The 22855-nt window shown below is 44.0% G+C and overlaps 1 protein-coding gene across 6 annotated transcripts in view; it reads right to left on the bottom strand.

Moving 5' to 3' along the window:
* The window catches only part of ELF1 (E74 like ETS transcription factor 1), a 242524-nt gene that overhangs the window by 117792 nt on the left and 101877 nt on the right, over positions 1-22855 (bottom strand). For 4 of the 6 annotated variants that reach the window (XM_033950621.1, XM_033950620.1, XM_033950623.1 and 1 more), the window contains one exon: positions 16657-16968. In XM_033950621.1, coding sequence (XP_033806512.1) covers positions 16657-16728 — 72 coding nt within the window. In that variant the 5' untranslated portion in view covers positions 16729-16968. Of the gene's footprint in view, positions 1-16656; positions 16969-17524; positions 17578-22855 lie in introns of those variants that run through there. The other 2 variants (XM_033950624.1, XM_033950626.1) reach the window with 2 other exon arrangements.

Raw genomic sequence — 22855 nt, 5'->3', positions numbered from 1 at the left:
CAGGTGCCAGGGTTACAGAAGAGTGAGTGTCAGGTTCCCCTGCCATGCTCAAAGCCAATGCTGATGCGGTATCAAAACGTTTTTTGAATTCGAGTTTCTGGGAGTAACTTCTTTTGCATATGAAGACAGAGGGAACAGTTAATGTGCCGATGTTCAGTATCTAGACACACCAATTATGCTGTCCAGAGTTTGAGATGATCCGATTGCAATGAGAGCATTTTTTGGAGCTGCTCTATACTGTCTTTGGCTTGGAGGGGAAAACGGCCGATGCTAAATCAAAGTACTCAATGGCAGAAAACGATTGATATTCCCAAGTAAGAAAAGAGGTTCGAGGTGGCTTGAAAGCCAAAAATTGAAAAGTTGTCAACATTAAACCAAAGCCGGGAGAAATGATGGAATAGACAAAGCCCAGAAGCCCAGAAAACTAGACTCTGAGGAAGATAATATTTCAAAGATAAACATAAAACACAATACAGATCAGCACAGTTACTTACCGTAACAGGTGTTATCCAGGGACAGCAGGCAGATATTCTTAACACATGGGTGACGTCACCGACGGAGCCCTCGGTACGGACCTTTTTAACTAGAAGTTTCTAGTTGGCCGCACCGCGCGTGCGCGAGTGCCTTCCCGCCCGACGGAGGAGTGCGTGGTCCCCAGTTAGGATAAGCCAGCTAAGAAGCCAACCCGGGGAGGTGGATGGGACTTAAGAATATCTGCCTGCTGTCCCTGGATAACACCTGTTACGGTAAGTAACTGTGCTTTATCCCAGGACAAGCAGGCAGCATATTCTTAACACATGGGTGACCTCCAAGCTAACAAAGAGGGAGGTGGGATGGTTGGCCATTAGGAAAATAAATTTTGTAACACAGATTGGCCGAAGTGTCCATCCCGTCTGGAGAACGCATCCAGACAGTAGTGAGTAGTGAATGTGTGAACTGAGGACCAAGTGGCCGCCTTGCAGATTTCCTCGATGGGCGTGGAACGGAGGAAAGCTACAGAAGCAGCCATAGCTCGGACTCTGTGGGCCGTGACAGTTCCTTCCAGTGAGAGACCGGCCCGAGCATAACAGAAGGCAATACAGGCAGCAAGCCAATTTGAAAGTGTCCGTTTGGAGACAGGACGACCCAAACGGTTGGGATCGAAAGATAAAAATAGCTGAGGGGATGTTCGGTGAGCTCTGGTACGATCAAGATAGTAAGCAAGGGCACGCTTACAATCCAGTGTGTGCAACGCCTGTTCCCCAGGATGCGAGTGAGGCTTAGGGAAGAAGACGGGTAGCACAATGGACTGGTTAAGGTGAAAAGCTGAGACCACCTTGGGAAGGAATTTAGGGTGGGTACGCAGCACAACCTTGTCATGGTGAAAAACCGTGAAAGGTGGGTCGGCAACCAGTGCATGCAGTTCGCTAACCCTCCTGGCAGAGGTGATGGCAATTAGGAAAAGCACCTTCCAGGTAAGAAGTCTGAATGAAGTTGTGGCAAGAGGCTCAAACGGAGGTTTCATGAGAGCTGAGAGAACCACATTCAGGTCCCAGACGACAGGAGGAGGCTTGAGGGGCGGTTTGATATTGAAGAGCCCTCTCATAAATCTGGAAACCAGAGGATGAGCCGTGAGGGGTTTTCCGAGGATAGGCTCATGAAACGCAGTGATGGCACTGAGGTGGACTCTGATGGAGGTGGTTTTGAGGCCAGCGTTGGACAGTGAGAGCAAATATTCCAAGACAGTTTCCACCGCTAAGGAGGTGGGTTCTTGATGATGCCGGAGACACCACGAGGAGAATTTGGTCCACTTCTGATGGTAACATTGGAGAGTGGCCGGTTTCCTGGAGGCGTCCAAAATGAGGCGGACCGGTTGAGATAGATTCTCCGGAGAGGTCAGCCCGAGAGAAACCAAGCTGTCAGGTGGAGTGAAGACAGATTGGGATGCAGTAGAGACTGATGCTGTTGCGTAAGCAGAGTAGGAAACACAGGAAGAGGGATGGGCTCCCTGGAGCTGAGTTGAAGCAGGAGGGAGAACCAGTGTTGACGAGGCCACCGAGGGGCGATGAGAATCATGGTGGCGTTGTCCTTGCGGAGTTTGGACAAGGTCCGCAACATCAGAGGAAGTGGAGGGAAGGCATAGAGGAACCGATCCCTCCAGTCGAGCAGGAATGCATCCGGTGCCAGACGGTGAGGAGAAAAGAGTCTGGAACAGAATTGGGGCAGCTGATGGTTGTGAGGTGCTGCAAAGAGGTCCACCTGCGGAGTGCCCCATCGAGCAAAGATGGAGAGCAGAGTCGGAGGGTCCAACGTCCACTCGTGAGGTTGAAGGATGCGGCTGAGATTGTCGGCCAGAGAGTTCTGTTCGCCCTGGATATAGACCGCCCTGAGAAAGAGATTGCGGTCCGTGGCCCAGGTCCAGATGCGCAGAGCTTCCAAACAAAGGGGGCGAGATCCGGTGCCGCCTTGCTTGTTTATGTAGTACATGGCGACTTGATTGTCTGTGCACAGGAGGAGGACTTGAGGGCAGAGAAGATGTTGGAAAGCCTTTAGGGCATAGAACATGGCTCTGAGTTCCAGGAAATTTATGTGATGACGACGCTCCTGTGGGGTCCAAAGTCCCTGGGTGCGTAGATCGCCTAGGTGAGCTCCCCATGCGTAGGGGGACGCATCGGTGGTGATGATCATAGAGTGGGGGGGCAGATGAAAGAGTAGACCCCTGGAAAGATTTGAGGAGTTCAACCACCATTGGAGAGATTGCTGAAGAGATGATGTCACAGAGATGGGATGAGAAAGAAGATCTGTAGTCTGTGACCATTGGTTGGCTAGAGTCCATTGAGGTGTCCTGAGGTGGAGTCGCGCCAGAGGAAGGACATGCACCGTCGAGGCCATGTGACCCAGGAGGACCATCATCTGTCGGGCAGGAATGGAGGGATGCATGAGTACCTGACGGCAGAGATGGAGCAGGGTCTGCTTGCGATCGGAGGGGAGAAAGGCCCTCATCAGCGTGGTGTCCAGAACTGCTCCGATGAATTGAAGTCGCTGGGTGGGAAGCAGATGCGACTTGGGGTAGTTGATCTCGAACCCCAGGAGGTGGAGGAGAGAGATGGTGTGATGAGTAGCTTGTAGCACGAGTTGAGATGAAGGTGCTTTCACCAACCAATCGTCCAAGTAGGGGAACACCTGGAGGTTGTGAGACCTGAGGAAGGCCGCCACCACTATCAGGCATTTGGTGAAGACTCTGGGGGAGGAAGCGAGGCCAAACGGTAGCACTTTGTACTGATAGTGGTGGTGTAGCACCTGGAACCGCAGGTAGCGGCGAGAGTTCTGATGGATGGAGATGTGAGTGTAGGCCTCTTTGAGGTCCAGGGAACATAGCCAGTCGTGTTGAGAAAGAAGAGGGTAAAGTGTGGCCAGGGAGAGCATCCTGAACTTTTCCTTGACCAGACACTTGTTGAGGTCCCTGAGATCGAGAATGGGACGGAGGTCTCCCGTCTTTTTGGGTACAAGGAAGTAGCGGGAGTAGAATCCCTGACCCCTTTGATCTGGAGGTACTTCTTCGATGGCATTGAGAAGGAGGAGGGATTGAACCTCCCTCAGGAGGAGGGGGGTTTGAGAGGAGTGTGAAGCAGACTCTACGGGAAGGTTGTCCGGTGGAAGTGTCTGGAAGTTGAGAGAGTAGCCGTGGCGGATGATGTTGAGGACCCACTGGTCTGACGTGATGACTTCCCAACGGCTGGAGAAAATGGTGAGACGACCCCCTATAGGCTGTGGAAGAGGCAGCGAGGGTGGATGACTGGCTATGCCCTGGAGAGAAGAGTCAAAAGGGCTGAGATTGTTTAGCAGGCTGAGAAGGCTTGGAGGGTTGAGTGGCCTGAGATCGAGCCTGGGCATGGTGCTGCTGTTGACGGGGTCGCCGAGATTGTTGAGGAGGCGGATTGAGTGGCCTGGCTGAGAACCTCCGCTGGTAAGATGATTGAGGCCGATAGGGTCGAGCAGGCGGAGCCTTCTTTTTCGGCTTGATCAGGGTGTCCCACCTGGTCTCATGGGCCGAGAGTTTCTGGGTGGTGGAATCCAGGGACTCTCCAAAGAGTTCATCCCCGAGACAGGGGGCGTTGGCCAAACGATCCTGGTGGTTGATATCCAGGTCGGAGACTCTGAGCCAGGCTAATCGACGCATGGCTACGGCCATGGCAGAGGCCCGAGAGGTGAGCTCGAAGGAGTCGTATATTGAGCGGACCATATATTTTCGCATCTGGAGAAGACCAGAGATGTGTTGTTGGAATAGCGGGACCTTGCGCTCAGGAAGGTACTTCTGGAGGGCAGACAGTTGTTGGACCAAGTGTTTCAGATAGAAAGAAAAATGGAAGGAATAGTTGTTTGCCCTGTTGGCAAGCATGGCATTCTGGTAAAGCCTCTTGCCAAACTTGTCCATGGTCTTACCTTCTCTGCCAGGAGGGGTAGAGGCATAGACACTGGAGCCCTGAGTCTTTTTTAAGGTGGATTCCACCAGAAGGGACTCATGGGGCAATTGAGATTTGTCGAATCCAGGAATAGGAATGACACGGTAAAGATTGTCCAGTTTACGGGGGGCTCCCGGTACCGTGAGGGGATTTTCCAAGTTTTTGTAGAACGTTTCCCGTAGGATGTCATGCACGGGAAGCTTGAGGAACTCCTTAGGAGGTTGCTCAAAGTCTAAAGCCTCTAGAAAGGCTTGAGACTTTTTTGAGTCAGATTCTAGAGGAAGTGACAGGGCAGCAGACATTTCCCTCAGAAATTTAGAAAATGAGGACTGCTCTGGTTTAGAAGTGGCATCGGGTGCCGATGGTTCCTCATCAGATGAGGAGGGATCCTCCTCGGTACCGAGAGGAGTTTCCTCCCATAAGTCAGGGTCCCTGACCTCTGGTGCATGTCGAGACACCGGGGTGGAGGGCGCGGTATGGCGAGTTTTGGACAAAGACTTTCCAGAGCGCACCGAAACGGTACCAGGGGAGGACGACCGGCGTCTATCTCGGTCCCGAGAAGAGTGCCGTACCGCCTGGTGCCGAGGAGGATCCAATGTGGCCTGAGAATGAACCACTGGATCGCCATGAAGTTGTTGGGCCGAAAGGATCGGCATGGAGGTGTTCACCGGTACCGAAGGGGTGGACACCGGGGGCTCGGTACGGGGCTCGGGCCGGTCTGGTACCGGAAGGAGCGGTGCCAGGATAGTGGGCAACAGTTGTTCAAGTTGTTTCTTCAACTGTTCCTGGAGTTGAGCCTTTAAGATGGCCGAGATACGGTCATCTAGGGGTGGCATCGGAACCGCTTTCTTTTTCTTCGGTTCCTTAGATGCCGCTCCACGCCCCGGCGATGAGGAGGCCGATGACGAGGCACTCACCGAGATCGGGGCGGAGCGTTTGCGGGACCGGTGCGATGCCGGTAAGGACGGTGTCGCCACCGTAGCTGGAGGGCGCTCGAGGGAAGAGGAAGGCTTCTTAGCCGGCTTACCTGGCGCCAGCGACGCCGATGTGGGGTCGGTCGGTGTCGAGGTCGACGGTGCCGATTTTTGAGGTACCGCCGTTGAAGGTGAGGAGTCCATTGCCGACTCGGTGCCGAAGAGAAGAGTTTGTTGAATTTTTCGGTTTTTAAGAGTTCTCTTCTGAAGAGTGGCACAGCGGGTGCAGGAGTCCGCCCGATGCTCCGGACCCAGACACTGCAAACACCAATTGTGTGGGTCAGTGATGGAGATCGGGCGTGCACACCGCTGGCACTTCTTAAAACCGACCTGCGGGGGCATGAAGGGGAAGATAGCCTCCGCAAAATCGAAGCCCGAGGCCTGTATACTGGCAACAGGCCCCGCCGGGGCAAAACGAAGAAAAAAGGGAAAAAAGCAAAGTTTTTTTTTTTTTTTTTTTTGCAAATCAAAGAAAAAATAAACCCGAAGGTAAAGAGAGAAAAAATAAGGAAAAAAGCGCGAGCGGGAAGGCAAAAAAGTGGTTTCAACGGCCGTTGAAAAAACACACGCGTCTTCTTCGCTCCGCGGAAACGAAGAAACTGGGGACCACGCACTCCTCCGTCGGGCGGGAAGGCACTCGCGCACGCGCGGTGCGGCCAACTAGAAACTTCTAGTTAAAAAGGTCCGTACCGAGGGCTCCGTCGGTGACGTCACCCATGTGTTAAGAATATGCTGCCTGCTTGTCCTGGGATAACATGTATGTAGATTATATTTAGTTGAATTGGCCAACCTCCTTAGGAGGTGTGTAAATATTATGTACTTAGCTGCAATACTAAACCTAGTATTATATGTGAATATACATAGGATAATTGATTTGGTATAAACATATGCATATAAGTAGGATGACCGATGGTTGATTATGGCATAATTATGTCGGTATTAATAACTCTGTATTGTAACACCGCTACAGAAGCCCTTGTAACTCTGTATAGAGCCCATATATTGTAACACCTCTACAAAAAGCTCATGTATTTTAACACCTTTACAGAAGCACATGCAAACTGCAGTCATTAGTAGAGGTATAGAAGTTCACATAAACATGATTACAATAAAGAATAACAACAATTTCTCCTTTCTGGGCTTATTTTAACATGCCAAGGAACACATTGAAAAATACTTACCTGGAATGTAGCAGGCATCACCTCCCCCATAAAAAGATCCAAGATCCTCTCCCAGCTTAAGTGGCGGTCTGTAGATATCACTTGTTACCGCACCTCACCTTTTTACTTCTTACGGTCTATGCCCCTAACAACTACGAACACGCATTTTTTCTGCAACTGATTTGAATTATCAAAGGTGCAGCTGACCTGCCTTTGGTTATTGCGGGAGATTTCAACCAGGTGTTACACCCTAGTCTCAATTGCTCTTCCCTGAGAGGCCCTGTGTTAGGCCGCAGAAAGGGCATGCCCTTTTTTCTGTGATGCCTTGAATATCGTAGATCCTTGGCGCCTTTTGAATCTCTCTGCTCTCGACTATACGCACCTCTCCAGAGCACACAGTACTTTGTCGTACATAAGACTACATCTTGATATCTCCTTCTCTGTTCCAGAAGGTGGCTTAGGCAGAGATTGGGCCTATTGTAGTATCAGATCACGCTCTCTGTTGGGTGGAACTGGAACTTCCTTCGGTGGTGCCGGGCACCTTTCAGTAGAAATTTTCTGAGTGGCTATGCAAATAGCCGGACCAACTTCATCCACTCAATATAATAATACCCCGGCTATATATCACATCCCCATATTAATAACAGGATGGTTATGAAAGAATATTTTGATACTCAATCCTCAGAGGGAAATTGTACCCGTTGGCTCAAGTGTATGAATACACTGAACCCACTCTTCACGGGATCTCATAGGATCAAAATATATCATATTATGCAAAATATTTATTAAGTTTTTCTATATTCAATATGAACTTGTACTTAACTTATAAAGTTCTCTCTTTTTTTGAACTTATTTAAAATAGGAGCGCCTCCACCAACATGACCATGTTTCATGTACTTTCCTCAGGGTCGAGGCTCCCTTGTTAATTATTTTCTTGTGAGATTCGCTCCTCTTTCGCACCTTTCAGTGGCATTTTCCTGCTTACTTGCATGCTAACAAACATTTTCAGGATTACCTTTTGACTAAATGCGAGGACTTCAGTCGGTTCAATGAACAACACCAGGATACGCCAAAATTGTATTGTGATACTTTCAAGGTGGTATTGTGTGGCAACATCTTGCAGTATATGTCCTCTAAGGTGCAACGGATTCATAGTGGTATTGTTACCCTGGAACGGAAGCTACGCAAGGTGAAGGCTACTTATATTCGTAACCCCTCTCGAGATGCCAAGGAGGCTTTCTTGTCTGCCCAAACTGCATTGAACTCACTTCTCCACGAGCGGACTAAGAAATATCTTTTCCACAGGCGCTTTAATTTCTATAGACATGGTAACCGATCGGGGTAATTGTTGGCTCGTATCGCTCATACATGGCAGGGCTCTCAATACATAGCAGGTCAAGGACACCTTCACCATAAAACTCAGGACATTACCAACATTTTCTATAACTTTTCATTGATATGTACACTTCCCCCTGATACCTCTGCTACAGGCCCCTCTCTTGTGGACTATTTAGCAGACTCTCAACTTCCCAAGTTTATGCCGGATCAGTTGGCCATACTGAATGGTCCTTTGACGGTGAGAGAATTGCAGAAAGGTATAAAATTGTTGAGCACTGCTAATGGCACCTGGCCCGGACGGGTTCTCATCCGAACTCTATAAGATGCTCTTACCACAATTGTGTACCCCCTCCTATCTCATTTTGACTAGGTTATTATAGATGAGCGATTCCCTGAGGGGTCCAATGTGGTGCTGATCTCATTAATTCCTAAGCTGGGTAAAGACCCCCAGGCCCTGTGTTCTTACCACCCTATTTCTCTCTTGAATGTCGATATCATGCTCCTGGCATGTATACTGGCAGATCGGCTCTTCCCCATTCCATCTACCTTAGGTAAGTAGGTTTTGTTAAAGGCCAGCAGTCAGTGGTTAATGTCCGTAAAGTATTACTATCTGTTTTTCATTGCCAATCCAAGACTATACCTGTGGTATTGGCAACCGAAAAGGCCTTTGACAAAGTTCGCTGAGATCATCTCTTTGACCGGCTGTAATATATGGGGTTGACGGGTTGGTATTCGGTGGCTCTCCGTGCATTATATTTTCAGCCTATTGTGCACTTGTTGGTAAATAGACAGCACTCTTCTTCTTTTTCTATAGGACGTGGTTCTCGACAAGGCTGTCCACTATCTCATTAGTTATTCGTCTTATACTTGAAACCCCTGTTGCGTACCCTCATGCTGGATGCTGCGGTATCGGGAGTCTTGGTGGGAGAGCAGGTGATAAATGTCTTGGCTTTTGCAGATGACCTCCTACTGGTCTTAACGCAACTGCTGGTCTCGTTGAAAGCCATGTTGGGGGTGATCAACAAATTCTCTTTCTATTCTGGATTCCAGCTTAATCATCATAACTCGCTCATTCTTCCTCTGGAAGCCACTCTGCCTCATACCTTACAAACGGGAAAAGTGTTTCTGATGTTACAGTGGGTGATCATCTGGCATCCAATGATCACTGCATGGTATGGTTTAATATTAAGATGGATATAGAGAGGGCTCATTCAAAAGCAAAGGTTCTAGACTTTTAAAAAACTAACTTTGTTTGGATGGGGGTTTACGTCAAGGAATTGTCTGGATGGGAACATCTGGAAGGAGTGGAAATGCGGTGGGCAAAACTGAAAGGAGCGATTGTAAGGGCAACAAACATTTTTGTTAGGCAAGTAAGTAAAAGTAAGAGGAAAAGAAGGCTGCTTTGGTTCTCAAAAGTAGTAGTTGAGAAGGTAAGGAATAAGAGATTAGCTTTCATAAACTAAAAAAGATCCCAGAAAGAAAAAGACAGGCAAAAATATCTGGAAAAGTTAAGAGAGGCTAGTTGTGTAGTCAGGAAACCAAAGATGCAAATGGAAGAAAAAAAATAGCTGACACGGTAAAACGGGGAGACAAGACATTTTTTAGATATATTAGTGATAGGAAGAAGTGCAAAAGTGGCATTGTGAGACTCATAGGTGAAGGGGAGGAATATGTAGAAGCTGATAAAGAAAAGGCTGATTTGCTTAACAAATATTTCTGTTCTGTGTTCACGGCTGAAGCGCTGGGAGCGGGACCGCAGAAGACAAACGTGAATAGGGATGGAGGAGTAATAGACCCTGTTCGATTTATAGAGGGTTGTGTTTGTGAGGAGCTAGCTAAAATAAAGGTAGACAAAGCGATGGGGCCGGATGGTGTACATCCAAGGGTGCTGAAGGAACTTAGGGAAGTTGTGGTAGCTCCACTAACTGACCTTTTCAATGAGTCTTTAGAGTTGGGAGTGGTACCAGGTGACTGGAGATGGGTAGATGTGGTCCTTCTCCACAAAAGTGGAAGGAAGAGTAGGGAATTACAGGCCAGTAAGTCTAACTTCTGTGGTAAGCAAATTAATGGAAACGCTTTTAAAACAGAGAATGGTCTAGTTTCTGGAATACGGTGGATTACAGGACTGGAGACAACATGGATTCACTAGAGGTAGGTCTTGTCAGACAAATCTGATCAATTTCTTTGACTGGGTGACCAGAGAATTGGATAGAGGATGTGCGCTAGATGTAGTGTATTTGGATTTTAGCAAAGCCTTTGACAGTGTTCCACATAGACATCTAATTAATAAACTGAATGCTCTTGGGATGGGTCCCAAAGTAACGGGCTAGGTCAGGAACTGATTGAGTGGAAGGCGACAGAGTGTAATGATCAATGGAGATCGCTCCGAGAAAAGGGAAGTTACCAGTGGTGTGCCTCAAGGTTCTGTTCTTGGGCCTGTTCTTTTTAACATTTTTATAAATGATATTGCTAAAGGGTTGTCAGGTAAGATTTGCCTCTTTGTTTATTAGATAACCCAGTGGCATTATCATATGATACTGTGCTATTTGATATGGCAATGAGAGCAAAAAGTCAGATTTCTACAAATAATAAAAATTATTACTTATAATGACTGGGGTTGCCATTCAACAAATTACATATAATTGGAAAAATTGGAATAGATTAAATTATAATTTCTGGTGGAATTCCTTATGTCATGTTTATAAAATGGAAAGATTTATTGCAATACAGCGCAGTTTTTTCAGGAAATTTCAGGATGTGTGGGAGCCATTTACAAAGTATTGTACCGATTAGATGACATTTTATTTTATTTTTTTTTCCCTTAAATTTACAAGTTTGATTGTGAGGGGGGGAGGGGAGGGTAAATTTATTGTTACATATTGTATAAGGTATTGATTATATGATAAGAAAGGGTGGGAGATAAGAGCATATTATTTGTACCATTGTTAATTTGTTTGGATATATTGTTACACTTACTGTAATTTTGAAAATGAATAAAGAATTTAAAAAAAATTTGCCTCTTTGCGGATTATACAATAGAGTAGACACGCCGGATGGTGTGAATAACATGAAGAAAGACCTGGCGAAGCTTGAAGAATGGTCTGAAATTTGGCAGATAAAATTTAATGCTAAGAAATGCAAGGTCATGTATTTGGGCTGCTAAAATCCTAGAGAACGGTACAGTTTAGGGGTGAAGAACTATGTGGACAAAGGAAGAATGGGATTTGGGTGAGATAGTCTGTGATGATCTTAAGATAGCCATACAGGTTGAAAAGGTGAAGGCGAAAGCTGTAAGGATGCTAGGGTGCATAGGAAGAGATATGGCCAATAGGAAAAAGGAGGTATTGATGCCATGTGTAAGACTCTGGTGAGACCTTATTAAGAATATTGTGCACAATTCTGTAGACCACATCTTCAAAAAGATATAAACAGGATGGAGTCGGTCCAGAGGAAGGCTACTAAAATGGTGTGTGGTCTTCATGATAAGGTTGTGGGGACAGACTTAAAGATCTAAATCTTTGGAGGAAAGGCGGGAGAGGAGAGATATGATAGAGATGTTTAAAAACCTAAGTAATATAAATGTGCATGAGTCGAGTCTTTCATTTGAAAGGAAACTCTGCAACAAGAGGGCATAGGAGGAAGTTAAGAGGTGATAGGCTCCGGAGTAATCTAAGGAAATACTTTTTTATGGAAAGGGTGGTAGATGCGTGGAACAGTCTCCCGGAAAGGTGGTGGAAATAGAGAATGTGTCTGAATTCAAGAGGGCCTGGGATAGGCACGTGGGATCTCTAAGAGAGAGAAAGAGATAATTGTTACTGTGGATGGGCAGACTAAATGGACCATTTGGCCTTTATCTGTCATCATGTTTCAATGTTTCTATGTACCTGGGTGAGCAATTTCTCTTTTCTTTGGGCGGACGACACTATAAATAAACTACCTGGGTGTCTGGATTCCGAGAGATATATCCAATTGCAGTTCATGGAAACTAAATTAAAGCTTTGGCAAGCATATCCTCCTGTCGTTGAAGGGGAAAATTGCCCTATACAATATGCTACTATTTTCTTATTGGCTGTACCTTTATCAGATGCTCCCTCTCTCTTTTTCTGCCTTCCTTCCGAAGGAGCTCAAGGGACACACACACTCCCCCGACAGTACCTCAGCAGGCAATGTATGGATGTAATGGCGCAGTTGCATTTGTGCGCTTGATGAATACTTTTCTATGGAACAGGAAGAGGCCTCGTCTGGCATATTGGGTGGTGGCATTATCTAGGGATAAAGGAGGCTTGTGGCTTTTGAACTTGAAACTTTATATTGTAGCTTGTCAAGATAGGCCAAAATTAGAAAACCTACCTTCCTCTGTTACATTAAAAACAGGTATCGCATTACATATAGATTTTTCATCTAAAGTCCAGGGTGTCATCTTGGACTCATCACTTACATTTCATGAACAGATAAATTCCTTGACAAAAATGGTTTTTTTGGCTGCACATGTTGAGGAAGATCAGATCATTATTCCATCAAGAACATTTCTCAGTATTGGTACAATCCACTGTGCTTTCTCAGCTAGATTATGGCCATTAAGCAATCCACTGTGCTTTCTCAGCTAGATCAGAGCATTAAGCAGAGCAGTCTAAAACGACTTCAGTTAATACAGAATACTGCAGCTAAGCTCATTTTGGGGAAACAAAAGTATGATTATATTTCCCCTTTGTTGATAAAGCTTCATTGGCTCCCAGTTCACTTTAGGATCGAGTTTAAATGCACATGCATAATCTTCAAACTTCTCTATGGAATATTTGATCCTTTTGTCCCCTTATGTTGGAATACCCTTAGACTTTGCTATTCGAGAAGCACACAAATATATAAGTTAGCCTTTCCTTCCTTTAAGGGAATTAAATCTTCTGGGGAGCTCAGTCGATCTTTTGTTTTCAAGTTTGTAGAGATCTGGAATGAACTTCCTGACTCCATTAGGCTTTTAAGCCAGCTACAATTATTTCGTAAATTCTTGAAAACTTTGTTATTCTCACAATTTTTAAATGGTTTAACTACAGCCTCAACGAAATGATAATATTATAGTTATATTATAGTTATTTTTCTTATGCTTTTCTTATGTACTTTAGCTTTTAATTAGTTCTTTCTTCTCTTATGTTTTCTGCTATGTACTCTAGTCTTAATTATATGTGAACCAAGAGAGCTCCACTGGGAGATGACCCGGTATATAAAGATTAGATTGGTTCTGTAATGTTTCTCAGTTCTCATTCACGGTGGCAGAAATCTCGTTATTGCATCCTTTGTGTTTTAGTAGCCGGCTTCATGCTCCACTGCGGTATTTTCCCATTGATATCCGGTCGTTCCCTCTCTATTTCTCGATTCGTAAAGCTTGGCGCCAGTTTTCTGGATTGTTGCGGATACTATCGACGACGACGGTACTCCTGCCAATTGGGGGTAATCCTCACTTTACGCCAGTATGACATCCACTTCATTTCATATTTGGAAATCTAATAACCTTTTATATCTTCACCAGGTCCTGTTCAAGGATGGCTCCATCCGCCCTTTTGCGGATCTCCAGGTGGAATTTCAGCTCTCGGCCATGGATCACTTCGCATACTGGCAATTGTGCCATTACATCCATATGTTGCCCGTTGAGGTACTGTCGGGGGGAGGGGGGATCCCTTGAGCTTCTTCAGAAGGAGTTATGCTTAGAAGCACAGAGTATTATTCCTTTGAGATTCCATTTGAAATCCCTGGAGGAGCATCTCCCCAGTTTCGATTACACGCATCTGAGTCAACAATGGACTCATGATTTAGGGGTTTCCATCTCTGCAGACCTCCTGTGTTGTAGTATTAGAATGGCTTCCCAGATGCGATTATCAGTGGCTCTATGGGAAATCAATTATAAGATAACTATGCGGTTACACATTTCTCCCAGGCGCGCACAGCAAATAGTGCTACACTTGGATGCTCGCTGTCCCAGTGCCAAAGGGTTTGCGCTGCTTTCTAAAAAAGCCATTTTGCTGGGGAAAAAAGTTATATTATTGCACTGGTTGGAGACCTCACTTCCCTCTCTGGAGGGCGACCATGATCCAGCTATTACAGATGGTCCCCACTATGGAGTCCCGAGCTGGTCAGCGCTTACAATATGTATGGACTCCCTTTTGGAATACGCAAATGTCTGCTGTGCATAGATATTTACTCAATATGTAAATTTTGGCTATTGATTGTTATCTATACCTGGGCTACTCACCTTTTTCTGGTGGTCATTGCGTAGTGGTAATGGACAAAAAAGAACAGGGGAAACAAAACCACAGAAATCAAAAGACAAAAAACAGAGTGGAATTGTCCCAATCAGAATGGTGCACAAAAAAATGTCTTTCAACTCATCTAATAAATCCAAATGCCTTTATTCATCCAGAGTTCCATAAATCCATACAATGACACAATGATCCGACATGCACATGTTTCGGCCTACCCGATAACAAGGCCGTGGCGTTTGTTAGTGCTTTATAAAGTTTGAAGCAGCGGTTAGTTTGGGCTGTGCATTTTTTTGTTCGTTCCATTGCACACCCGAAGACTCACAAGAGACTCCTGATGCAGGCCGGGTAGGCCGAAACATGTGCATGTCGGGTCATTGAGTCATTGTATGGATTTATGGAACTCTGGATGAATAAAGGCATTTGGATTTATCAGATGAATTGAAAGACACTTTTATTGTGCACCATTCTGCTTGGGACAATTCCACTCTGTTTTTTGTCTTTTGTAGTGGTAATGGAGACACACATTTTGTCTAGGTCACACCTGCTTTGTTTGTTGTTGTTGGTTTTTCTTTTTTTTAAGGGGGGGGGATTACAAAACTGTTTCTTTTTATCTTGCAGACCATTGTTTCCGGTTATTGCGTTGGATGTTTTTGTATCTGAAGACTGTTATTTGTTCTGCTTAATAAAGATGATATATATTTTTTTAAAAGAACAATAAAAATTGTGAGAAATAAGGATAGAAAGACATAAAAAAGTTGAAAAGTTTGACATGCTGAAGAGAAAACTAAAGCCACAGCTTCTCAGCTCCATGGAAAACTAAGAACTAATAGTCCAGTGAGCTGATGTCAGGAGGGAGGGCACCAGCATGTGCACAGTATGGACACTGTCTAAAAAATTTTAAGTAACAATGCACTTGGCAGTGTCCATACCAGATTCCGTGGATGATGTCATCCACATGTGAGAATATTATGCCTGCTTGTCCTCAGAGAAAACACCAAGTATGAAATTTGTAAATACAAATACAAATTATTAACCCATGGATCCATAAACAGTATTCTACCATAAGAGTTTTAATTACTATAGAAGGTTTTTCTTGCACTCTTATGGTTCGGTTCAGCTACACCTCTTCTCCTAAACATCATTACCCAAAGCCATTCATATGAGGTCAGATGACGCTTTGGCAAATAAGCAAAAAGTGTTACTTTAGGCCTTGGGCAGTGCTGCCATGAGAGGAAGACACAATAAATGACAAAACTCTTTACTACATAGGTACCACTGGTGTTGTTTCATGGTAAACGGACAGATCCTACAGACTGTGGCCCAGAAAATACAGCAAGATGATCTTGCAGCAAAAAAAAAAGACAAATACTGTACAAGAATCCTCTGTGTCCAAGCTATTATACCCATATCCAAAAATCTAATACAGTGGTACCTTGGTTTAAGAGCATAATTCGTTCCAGAAGCATGCTCTTAAACCAAAACACTCGTATATCAAAGCAACTTTCCCCATGGAAGATAATGGAAACTTGAACAATTCGTTCCACCAACCCCCCCTCCCCCCAGGCTACCAGCGCTGCTCCATCACCCCCTCCCCCCGCTCTAACCAGCATTGCACCCCCCCGAACCAGCATCGCAACCACCACCCCCCTGCGCGCAAATGCCCCCCCCCACGAGAACCGCAAAGCACCCCCGTGCTGAAAGCGGCATCCGCCCGCCCTTCCTCCCAAGCACGGTCCTTACCCCTTCTGCTCGTTGTAAGGGAGAATGCAAGCTCCCGCCTCTTGCCAGCCTTGAGCATCTGCGCATGCTCAAGCCTTCTGACTCTCGTTCTCTCGGAGATCTCGTTCTCTTCGAGAGAACGAGAGCCAGAAGGCCTTGAGTATGCGCAGATACTCAAGGCCCAGCTCAGGCAAGAGGCGGGAGCTCGCATTCACCCTTACAACGAGCAGAAGGGGTAAGGACCGTGCTTGGGAGGAAGGGTGGGTGGATGCCGCTTTCAGCACAGGGGTGCTTTGCGGCTCGCACCGGGGGGGGGGGGTTTGCGATGCCGGTTAGAGCGGGGGGGGGGAGGTGCTCGTACACCAGAACATGATCGGTTTGCGAGGCAAAAGTTTGCTAAGTGTTTTGCTCGTCTTGCAAAACACTCGCAAACCGAGGTTCCACTGTGTATACAATTTAATACATAATCTTATGACAGAACAATACTCCTGAATGATAATTTCTCAAATGCATTGCAACATGTAAACCAAACAACAATCTACTTGCATTTCAACAACCTAAGGACTCCTTTTACTAAGCTGCGGTAGCGTTTTTAGTGCGCGCTGCAGATTAGCGCAGAAAAACTAACACCAGCTCAATGGAGGCGTTAGCATCTAGCGCGCACTAACACCGCTAGCACAGCTTAGTAAAAGGAGCCCTAAGTTTCCAACAAGCACTCGTCTCTGACAACTATCATAAATGGTAAAATATATTGTAGGTTTCACCATACCTGGTGCTCATCTTCCATAACATTACTAGCAAATTCAAAGACCAGCTCATTCTGCTGTACAACCGTAGTCATTGTGAAGCATTCCCCAGGTCTCAGTTCCTCATCAGAAGATAAAATTGTGTGTTCTTGAATTTACAGTAAGAAAAAAAAAAAATGCAATGGGTGCCAATGACTAGAATTTAAAAAAAAATAAAAATCCAGTGTGTGAGGCCTGGTTGGCTGGGCTCTTTCCCCGGTTACTTTCCAGGATTCTTCTTTGTGATAAATTAGGGAGATAATATTTTCTCCTCCTGCTCACAAATATCTCAGACCCTGAAATACAAAAACAAAACATTCCTTTTAGCCAAACATCCATCAAGCACAATACCAGTCACAGGGGAGAGGCTCTGAGATACAGTGCATAGCTTACTTCTCTCAATGGATCATCCAATGAAACTAGAGTTCTTGGAACTGAGAAGCACATTTGGTTGTTGGTAAGTTAATTTGTGTTTGGAGACCTGCCAGTGTTGCCCAATTGGGTTTCTGTGCTTATCAGCAGTAATTTTATTTTTGACATTTCATATCTAATAGTAAAGAGATTTTAAAAAGAAGGCAGAATAGCAACCAGTCTTTTAAATAAGTTTCATATCTCTTCTGCTTCTTTTAGAATGCTTCAAAATAAAGCTATGGAATGTCAAATCCAGTCCTGACCCCACAATCCCAGGTAATAAACGCCTGTTTCATTCCAAGTACTTTGAACAGCTAATGATTTTATTTGATCACCTAAAATATCAAAAAAATTAAGTTAGATACACATTATTTACAAGTCATAACAAATATCTCCTCAAACACTGAACAGAGAGAAATACTTAAAGAATGCAATACATACTGCTTAAAGTCTTTAAAATGTAGCAAAGCAAGCTACACAGAGTTGTCTCACTAAAGCAGCAGGTCTTCAGGTTTTTCTTAACTGCAATTGTGAAAGTGCTCTTATCACTAGACTAGGCTTGTAAGCAACAGGAAGGAAACTGCACCGACCACGTCATGGCAAATTCAAACATACAGAGAAGGAACTGCACATTACAACTCCAGAGAGAGAAAAAAAAAATGATGTGCAAGGTCGAGTGGAAACTGCCTCATAAGGGAGAACTGACCACATTCTGTTACAAGGAGGAACTCTGATAAAAGCTGCTGCAAGAAAACACAGCAGAAGATTCTAGCCAGACTAGAAACCAAGCTAATGATCCTGTGAGACCCAGAGACATTGCTCTCCATCAAATGGGTCAACATGGGGTCCACACGTGATCTTGTGCTATCACCAAAAAAAAAAAAAAAAAAATGCATCCTGAATGAGAACCAAACTTTACTTTGTGTAGCGTTCTGGTAACATTTAAAAGCATTCCCTTTCATTATCGTCTGTTTCACATTAGATGAACTGCATAAATCTTGTTTTTGGTTTGCCATTTGTGTTGGCTTCAAAAAATTCAAACTATTTAAAGAAAAAAAGGGGGGAAACAAAAACAAACAAACAAAAAAAAAGAAACAAAAGAATCCCCAGTAATGATTCTACATGCCTATTAAGACAAAACTACACCCTGTAACAAATATTCTCATATTATAATCACATTTGTAATACTGAACACAGACAGTTTGATCCTTACTCAATTGGATTCACATTTCTATGCTCACTTAGGGGTCAAACTAATACTATAAACTCCTCAACGTTTGCCAAAAGGTGCTTAAAAAGATACAAGAAAAGAAGGCAAAAATGTCAATAAGGACTCTATGAGTGTGTCTATCAGCCAATCACTACTAACAAGCCACACCACACTAATAATAAATGTCAATTTAATCTTGGGGATTAGGCTGGGGAGGACTCTATGAGTGGGTTTTCAGTTTGTTCACTCTCTCACTAGTTCACTGTTTGTGACTTATTTATTGCTATTAATTCTGCACTGTTGATTTTGCACACTAGGGACGCCCGATGATGGTGTGCAGGCGGGGTGATTCACCTTCGTCTTTGTATGTGGAAGCGCTGGAGTTTGTTCTCCCGTCGCTAATAACCTCACACTGAGAGCGTCCCTATTCCTAAATTGACATTTATTATTAGTGTGGTATGGCTTGTTAGTAGTGATTGGCTGATAGACACACTCATAGAGTCCTTATTGACATTTTTGCCTTCTTTTCTTGTATCACTTAGGGGTCAAGGCAGAAATATATCACAGGCTGCAGAAAGTTAATAAGCAGTTTATCTGCTTGTTAATGGCCACTATATGAAAAAAGGATTTCCTCCTGCAGTAGACATCAGTGCTTAGCATGTTAAAATTTATGAAAAAAGAACTTATTAATTACTCCATAGCAATGCAGTGCTGTGTGACAATATGCATCAGAAACATAATGTCAGGTCTAAGGTGCATCAGCCCAATTTCCCTCCTTTCTCCACTTCCATTAAAAAAAATTACTTTGTTTCTAATGCACTTCCTCACCCAACCGTTAAAAAAAAAAAAAAAAATTCACTGGTATCTAGTTGCACCCCTTCACCCCTCCCCTAGACCCACTTGCCTTAGCACCTCCATTTTTGAAAAAAGTGGTGCTTCACCTCATCCAATGTATCCTAGGATGCAACAAGCTGGGTTGATCTGCCATAAAAGACAAAGCTTGAACTTGCAGTATTTCTATTTTGCTGTTAATGCTAATCTTGCTGCTGTGTTACCTAAAATAAATGTATCCATTGTCCCTTCAGCTCCCTGCACTTTAGCATTTAATACAGTATAATCCCATTATAACGGACTTCAAGGGACCTGGAAAAACAGTCCGTTATATCCAGAGTTGCATTTTTAAAAAACTTTAGGGCAACTTGAAACAACGTAAATCGATGAACAGTCACTGCACAAGCATATCAGCAACATCAATAACAAAACTCAGCAAAATATTGGTATGGCACGAAATGATTGCAAACCAGAACTTGGTACTGGAAAGAAAAATACTCTGTCAATTTTTTTTTCTGGGCTGTATTATGAAACTTTATCACCGGCATGCCACGTGCCTTGTAGGCGGAGCCTGCATGTCCGTTATAGCCGATTAAAACTACAGCTAAAAGCAGCTCTGGGGACCAAAATAGTTGTCCGGTATATCCAAAAGTCCATTATATGTGAGTCTGCTATATCCGATGATTTTCTGTATGTTTATAATGGCGCTCGGCCAGGACCAGCGGACTTCGTCCGCTATATGCAAGGTTCCGTTATAAGCGAGTCCGGTATAACGGGATTATACTATATTACCATTTCTATTTTCCTAAGAATTGGCTTCAGGATCAGCACACTAAGAAAATCAAATTATTTTTCCCACTAATTTTGCACAGGTGGCCAAGCATCCCATAAGAGGAGAGGAGTCCTCATGACCCAAACCCCTTCCTATATAGGTCACTACTATTGTGGTACATGGCTTTAGACATGCAGATATGACATACTATCTGAACACCACCTTATAATCATTCTTTGACAAGAAAGCTAGATATGGTTGTTTTTGATGTTGCCAGAATATCCTTCCTTTGAAACACAGAAACAGAGAAAAATGAAGGCAGATAAGGACCATATGGCATATCTAGTCTGCCCAATCATGACATCCATTACCTTCTCCTCTCTATTAGAGATCCAATGTACTTATCCCAAGCTAGCTTGAATTCAGATACACTCTTCATCTCCACCACCTCCACCGGGAGGCCTTCCAAACATTCACTACCCTTCCGTGCAAAAGTATTTTCTAAGGTTACTTCTGAACCTATCCCCTTTGCTCCCAAGTCATCTTCCCATTGCTTTATATACCTTCTTTCCCCTTCTCTTTTACCATTTAGCAGCTCATATATTTTTGATGTGCACCCTTTTAGCTTTAAATTCTCTGCTAGAATCTCAAATGAGATCATTAATCCCCCTATGTCTCCATGTCTCCCACCACTGTCCAGGTAAGGCTCAAACTGCAGGAATGGGAAAACATCACAAGGCACTATTTGGAACTATTTCCAAAGCTCACAAACTCCAATGTGTGTGGCCTGCTCACAGAACTGAACTATACATAATCTTGCCTCACACCCCCATCCCATTCAAATACTCTATTATCCCTTCCCAGGTAGAATTTACTGTTGCAAATTGTACCTAATTGGTTTGTGCCATGAATATATTTCCCTCCCATTAAGTCACTTTTCACCTTCCTCTATATATCCAAGGTTAACTGAAGTGATATATCAAATAAAATGAACTATGTTTACATGCAGATTTTCAGTCACCCCTCCCCCCCCACACACACCCTTTTCTATGAAAACTGTGGCAAATTAAATATAGACACCACACCACAATCATCTTGTTTCAGATTCAGACATGCTTTACCCAATGTGTTTTGCCTCTTTGCAACCACTTTTATCCGAGTAACAAACTATTTTATGAAATCAAAATTCCTCTTAGACCTTTTCTTAATTTTCTTGGCTATTCTTGGGAGGTCTACCTTTTGGCGTAACAATTTGACTGTTGCTTCCAGTACTTATATGGGGAGAGTGTGGAACAGAAAGAGGAATCTGGGCAAAAACATTACCTTAATCATTTCTAACCATTCCAAACAGGAAATAGTAAACGTCCAATCTCATCAGGTACTTAGTCAGCTGGAGCATTAGGGGATCATAGCTGTACTTAGTACTATTGCTCATTAGTTGAATTCAGTTATCTAAGGGATGTGCTCACCCATTGAAACAGAAAGTTTGTTTCTCACTCAACTTGTTATTTAGAATATCTGATTTAGACGGTACCCATATTCTTTAATTTCCTGCAGTATCACTTGTAAGATTTTCTCTGGATCCATAACCATAATAGGACATCTGTTAATAATGATATGTTGGGATCTCTGCAAACCCCCTTGGCTTCCCTTTTTCTGATCATTGTTTCTTACCCTTTGTACTAAGGGTTCCATGACAAGAGCAAAGAGACAGAGAGGTATCCCCTGCAGCCCCTATATAACTCAAAAGCCATTAACTAACTCCCATTTACATCTACATTAGCAAATGGCTTGTTCTAGACTATTTGCACCCACTGAATAACTCTCGACCCCAACCCAACTTTATCCAAGACCTCAACATAAAGGGCGAATATATCCTTTCAAAGGCCTTTTCCACATCCACAGAGCAACAGTGCAGGACACCTCCCTGTCCAAGCCCTCTTGATGAGGTTAAATACCTGCTAAATATTATCTGAGACCTGGCTCCTTAGTATAAACCCATATTAATCTTGGTGAACCATGCCCCCACCTCCCATAAGAGCAATAGGTGATTAGCTAAACCCTAGATAAGATTTTGGTCTACAGCCTGAACAGAGATATTGGTGATACTCTTAGGTATCAATGTGATCCTCACTAACCTCATAAAAGTATGGTGGTTCAGTATTATTTTACAATTTATAAAACCTTACCAAGGGCCCCATCAATATAGTCTGAAATGTTTTATAGAATTTGTTACGCTATCTAAAACCAGCACCTTTCTCTGTGGTTGGGCTCTCTAAGCAGTCTTTATACTCTCTTGATATATTATTATTATTATTTTATTTCTTATATACCGCTATACCGTGAAGTTCAAAGTGGTTTACAATGAAGATAGATTAAAAATACATTAAAATAAAATAAATAAAAATGGTACTTTGGATTTCCCTAGCTGTCCCGAAGGCTCACAATCTAGCTAAAGTACCTGAGAAAACAATAAATAAAAATAAAATAAATGAAATAAAGTAAATTCCAGTCAGACAATAGGTTCTGATGTTAGAAGTTCATAAAGACGATATGTCAAGGAGCGAAAGCTGGTATTCTCCTTGAGCCCTGACGTATGCAGCCAAGCCAACACACAATATTTCAGCCATGAGGTTTCCCAGAAAGTAGTAATGAGTGCCAAAATACAGGCTAGTCATTTAGATCAGAGTCAATGCAATGCTAAAATGCAGGCATGTCATTTGGATCACATGACCTCTGCAACAGCCAGACAACCGCCACTATCATCTCGGTGCATCAGCTGCATTAAACGGTCAACTGCCACCATTCTCAGATCCGATATCTAGTATGGTATAGAACCCTGCTGGATCGGGGGAGGGGCGGAGCTGTGCTTTTAAGTCTCTGCCACTGCTTCTGCTGCCTGCCGCTGGTTTCGGTGTGGCCCCGGCATCTCCTTGTTATCCCCTGCTGGATCGGGGGA

This window comes from Geotrypetes seraphini, chromosome 6, assembly GCF_902459505.1.
Source record: "Geotrypetes seraphini chromosome 6, aGeoSer1.1, whole genome shotgun sequence".
In the NCBI taxonomy this organism is placed as follows: Eukaryota; Metazoa; Chordata; class Amphibia; order Gymnophiona; family Dermophiidae; genus Geotrypetes; species Geotrypetes seraphini.
The sequence above is the reverse complement of the archived record's forward strand: the minus strand, read 5'-3'. Positions and strand labels throughout refer to the sequence as shown.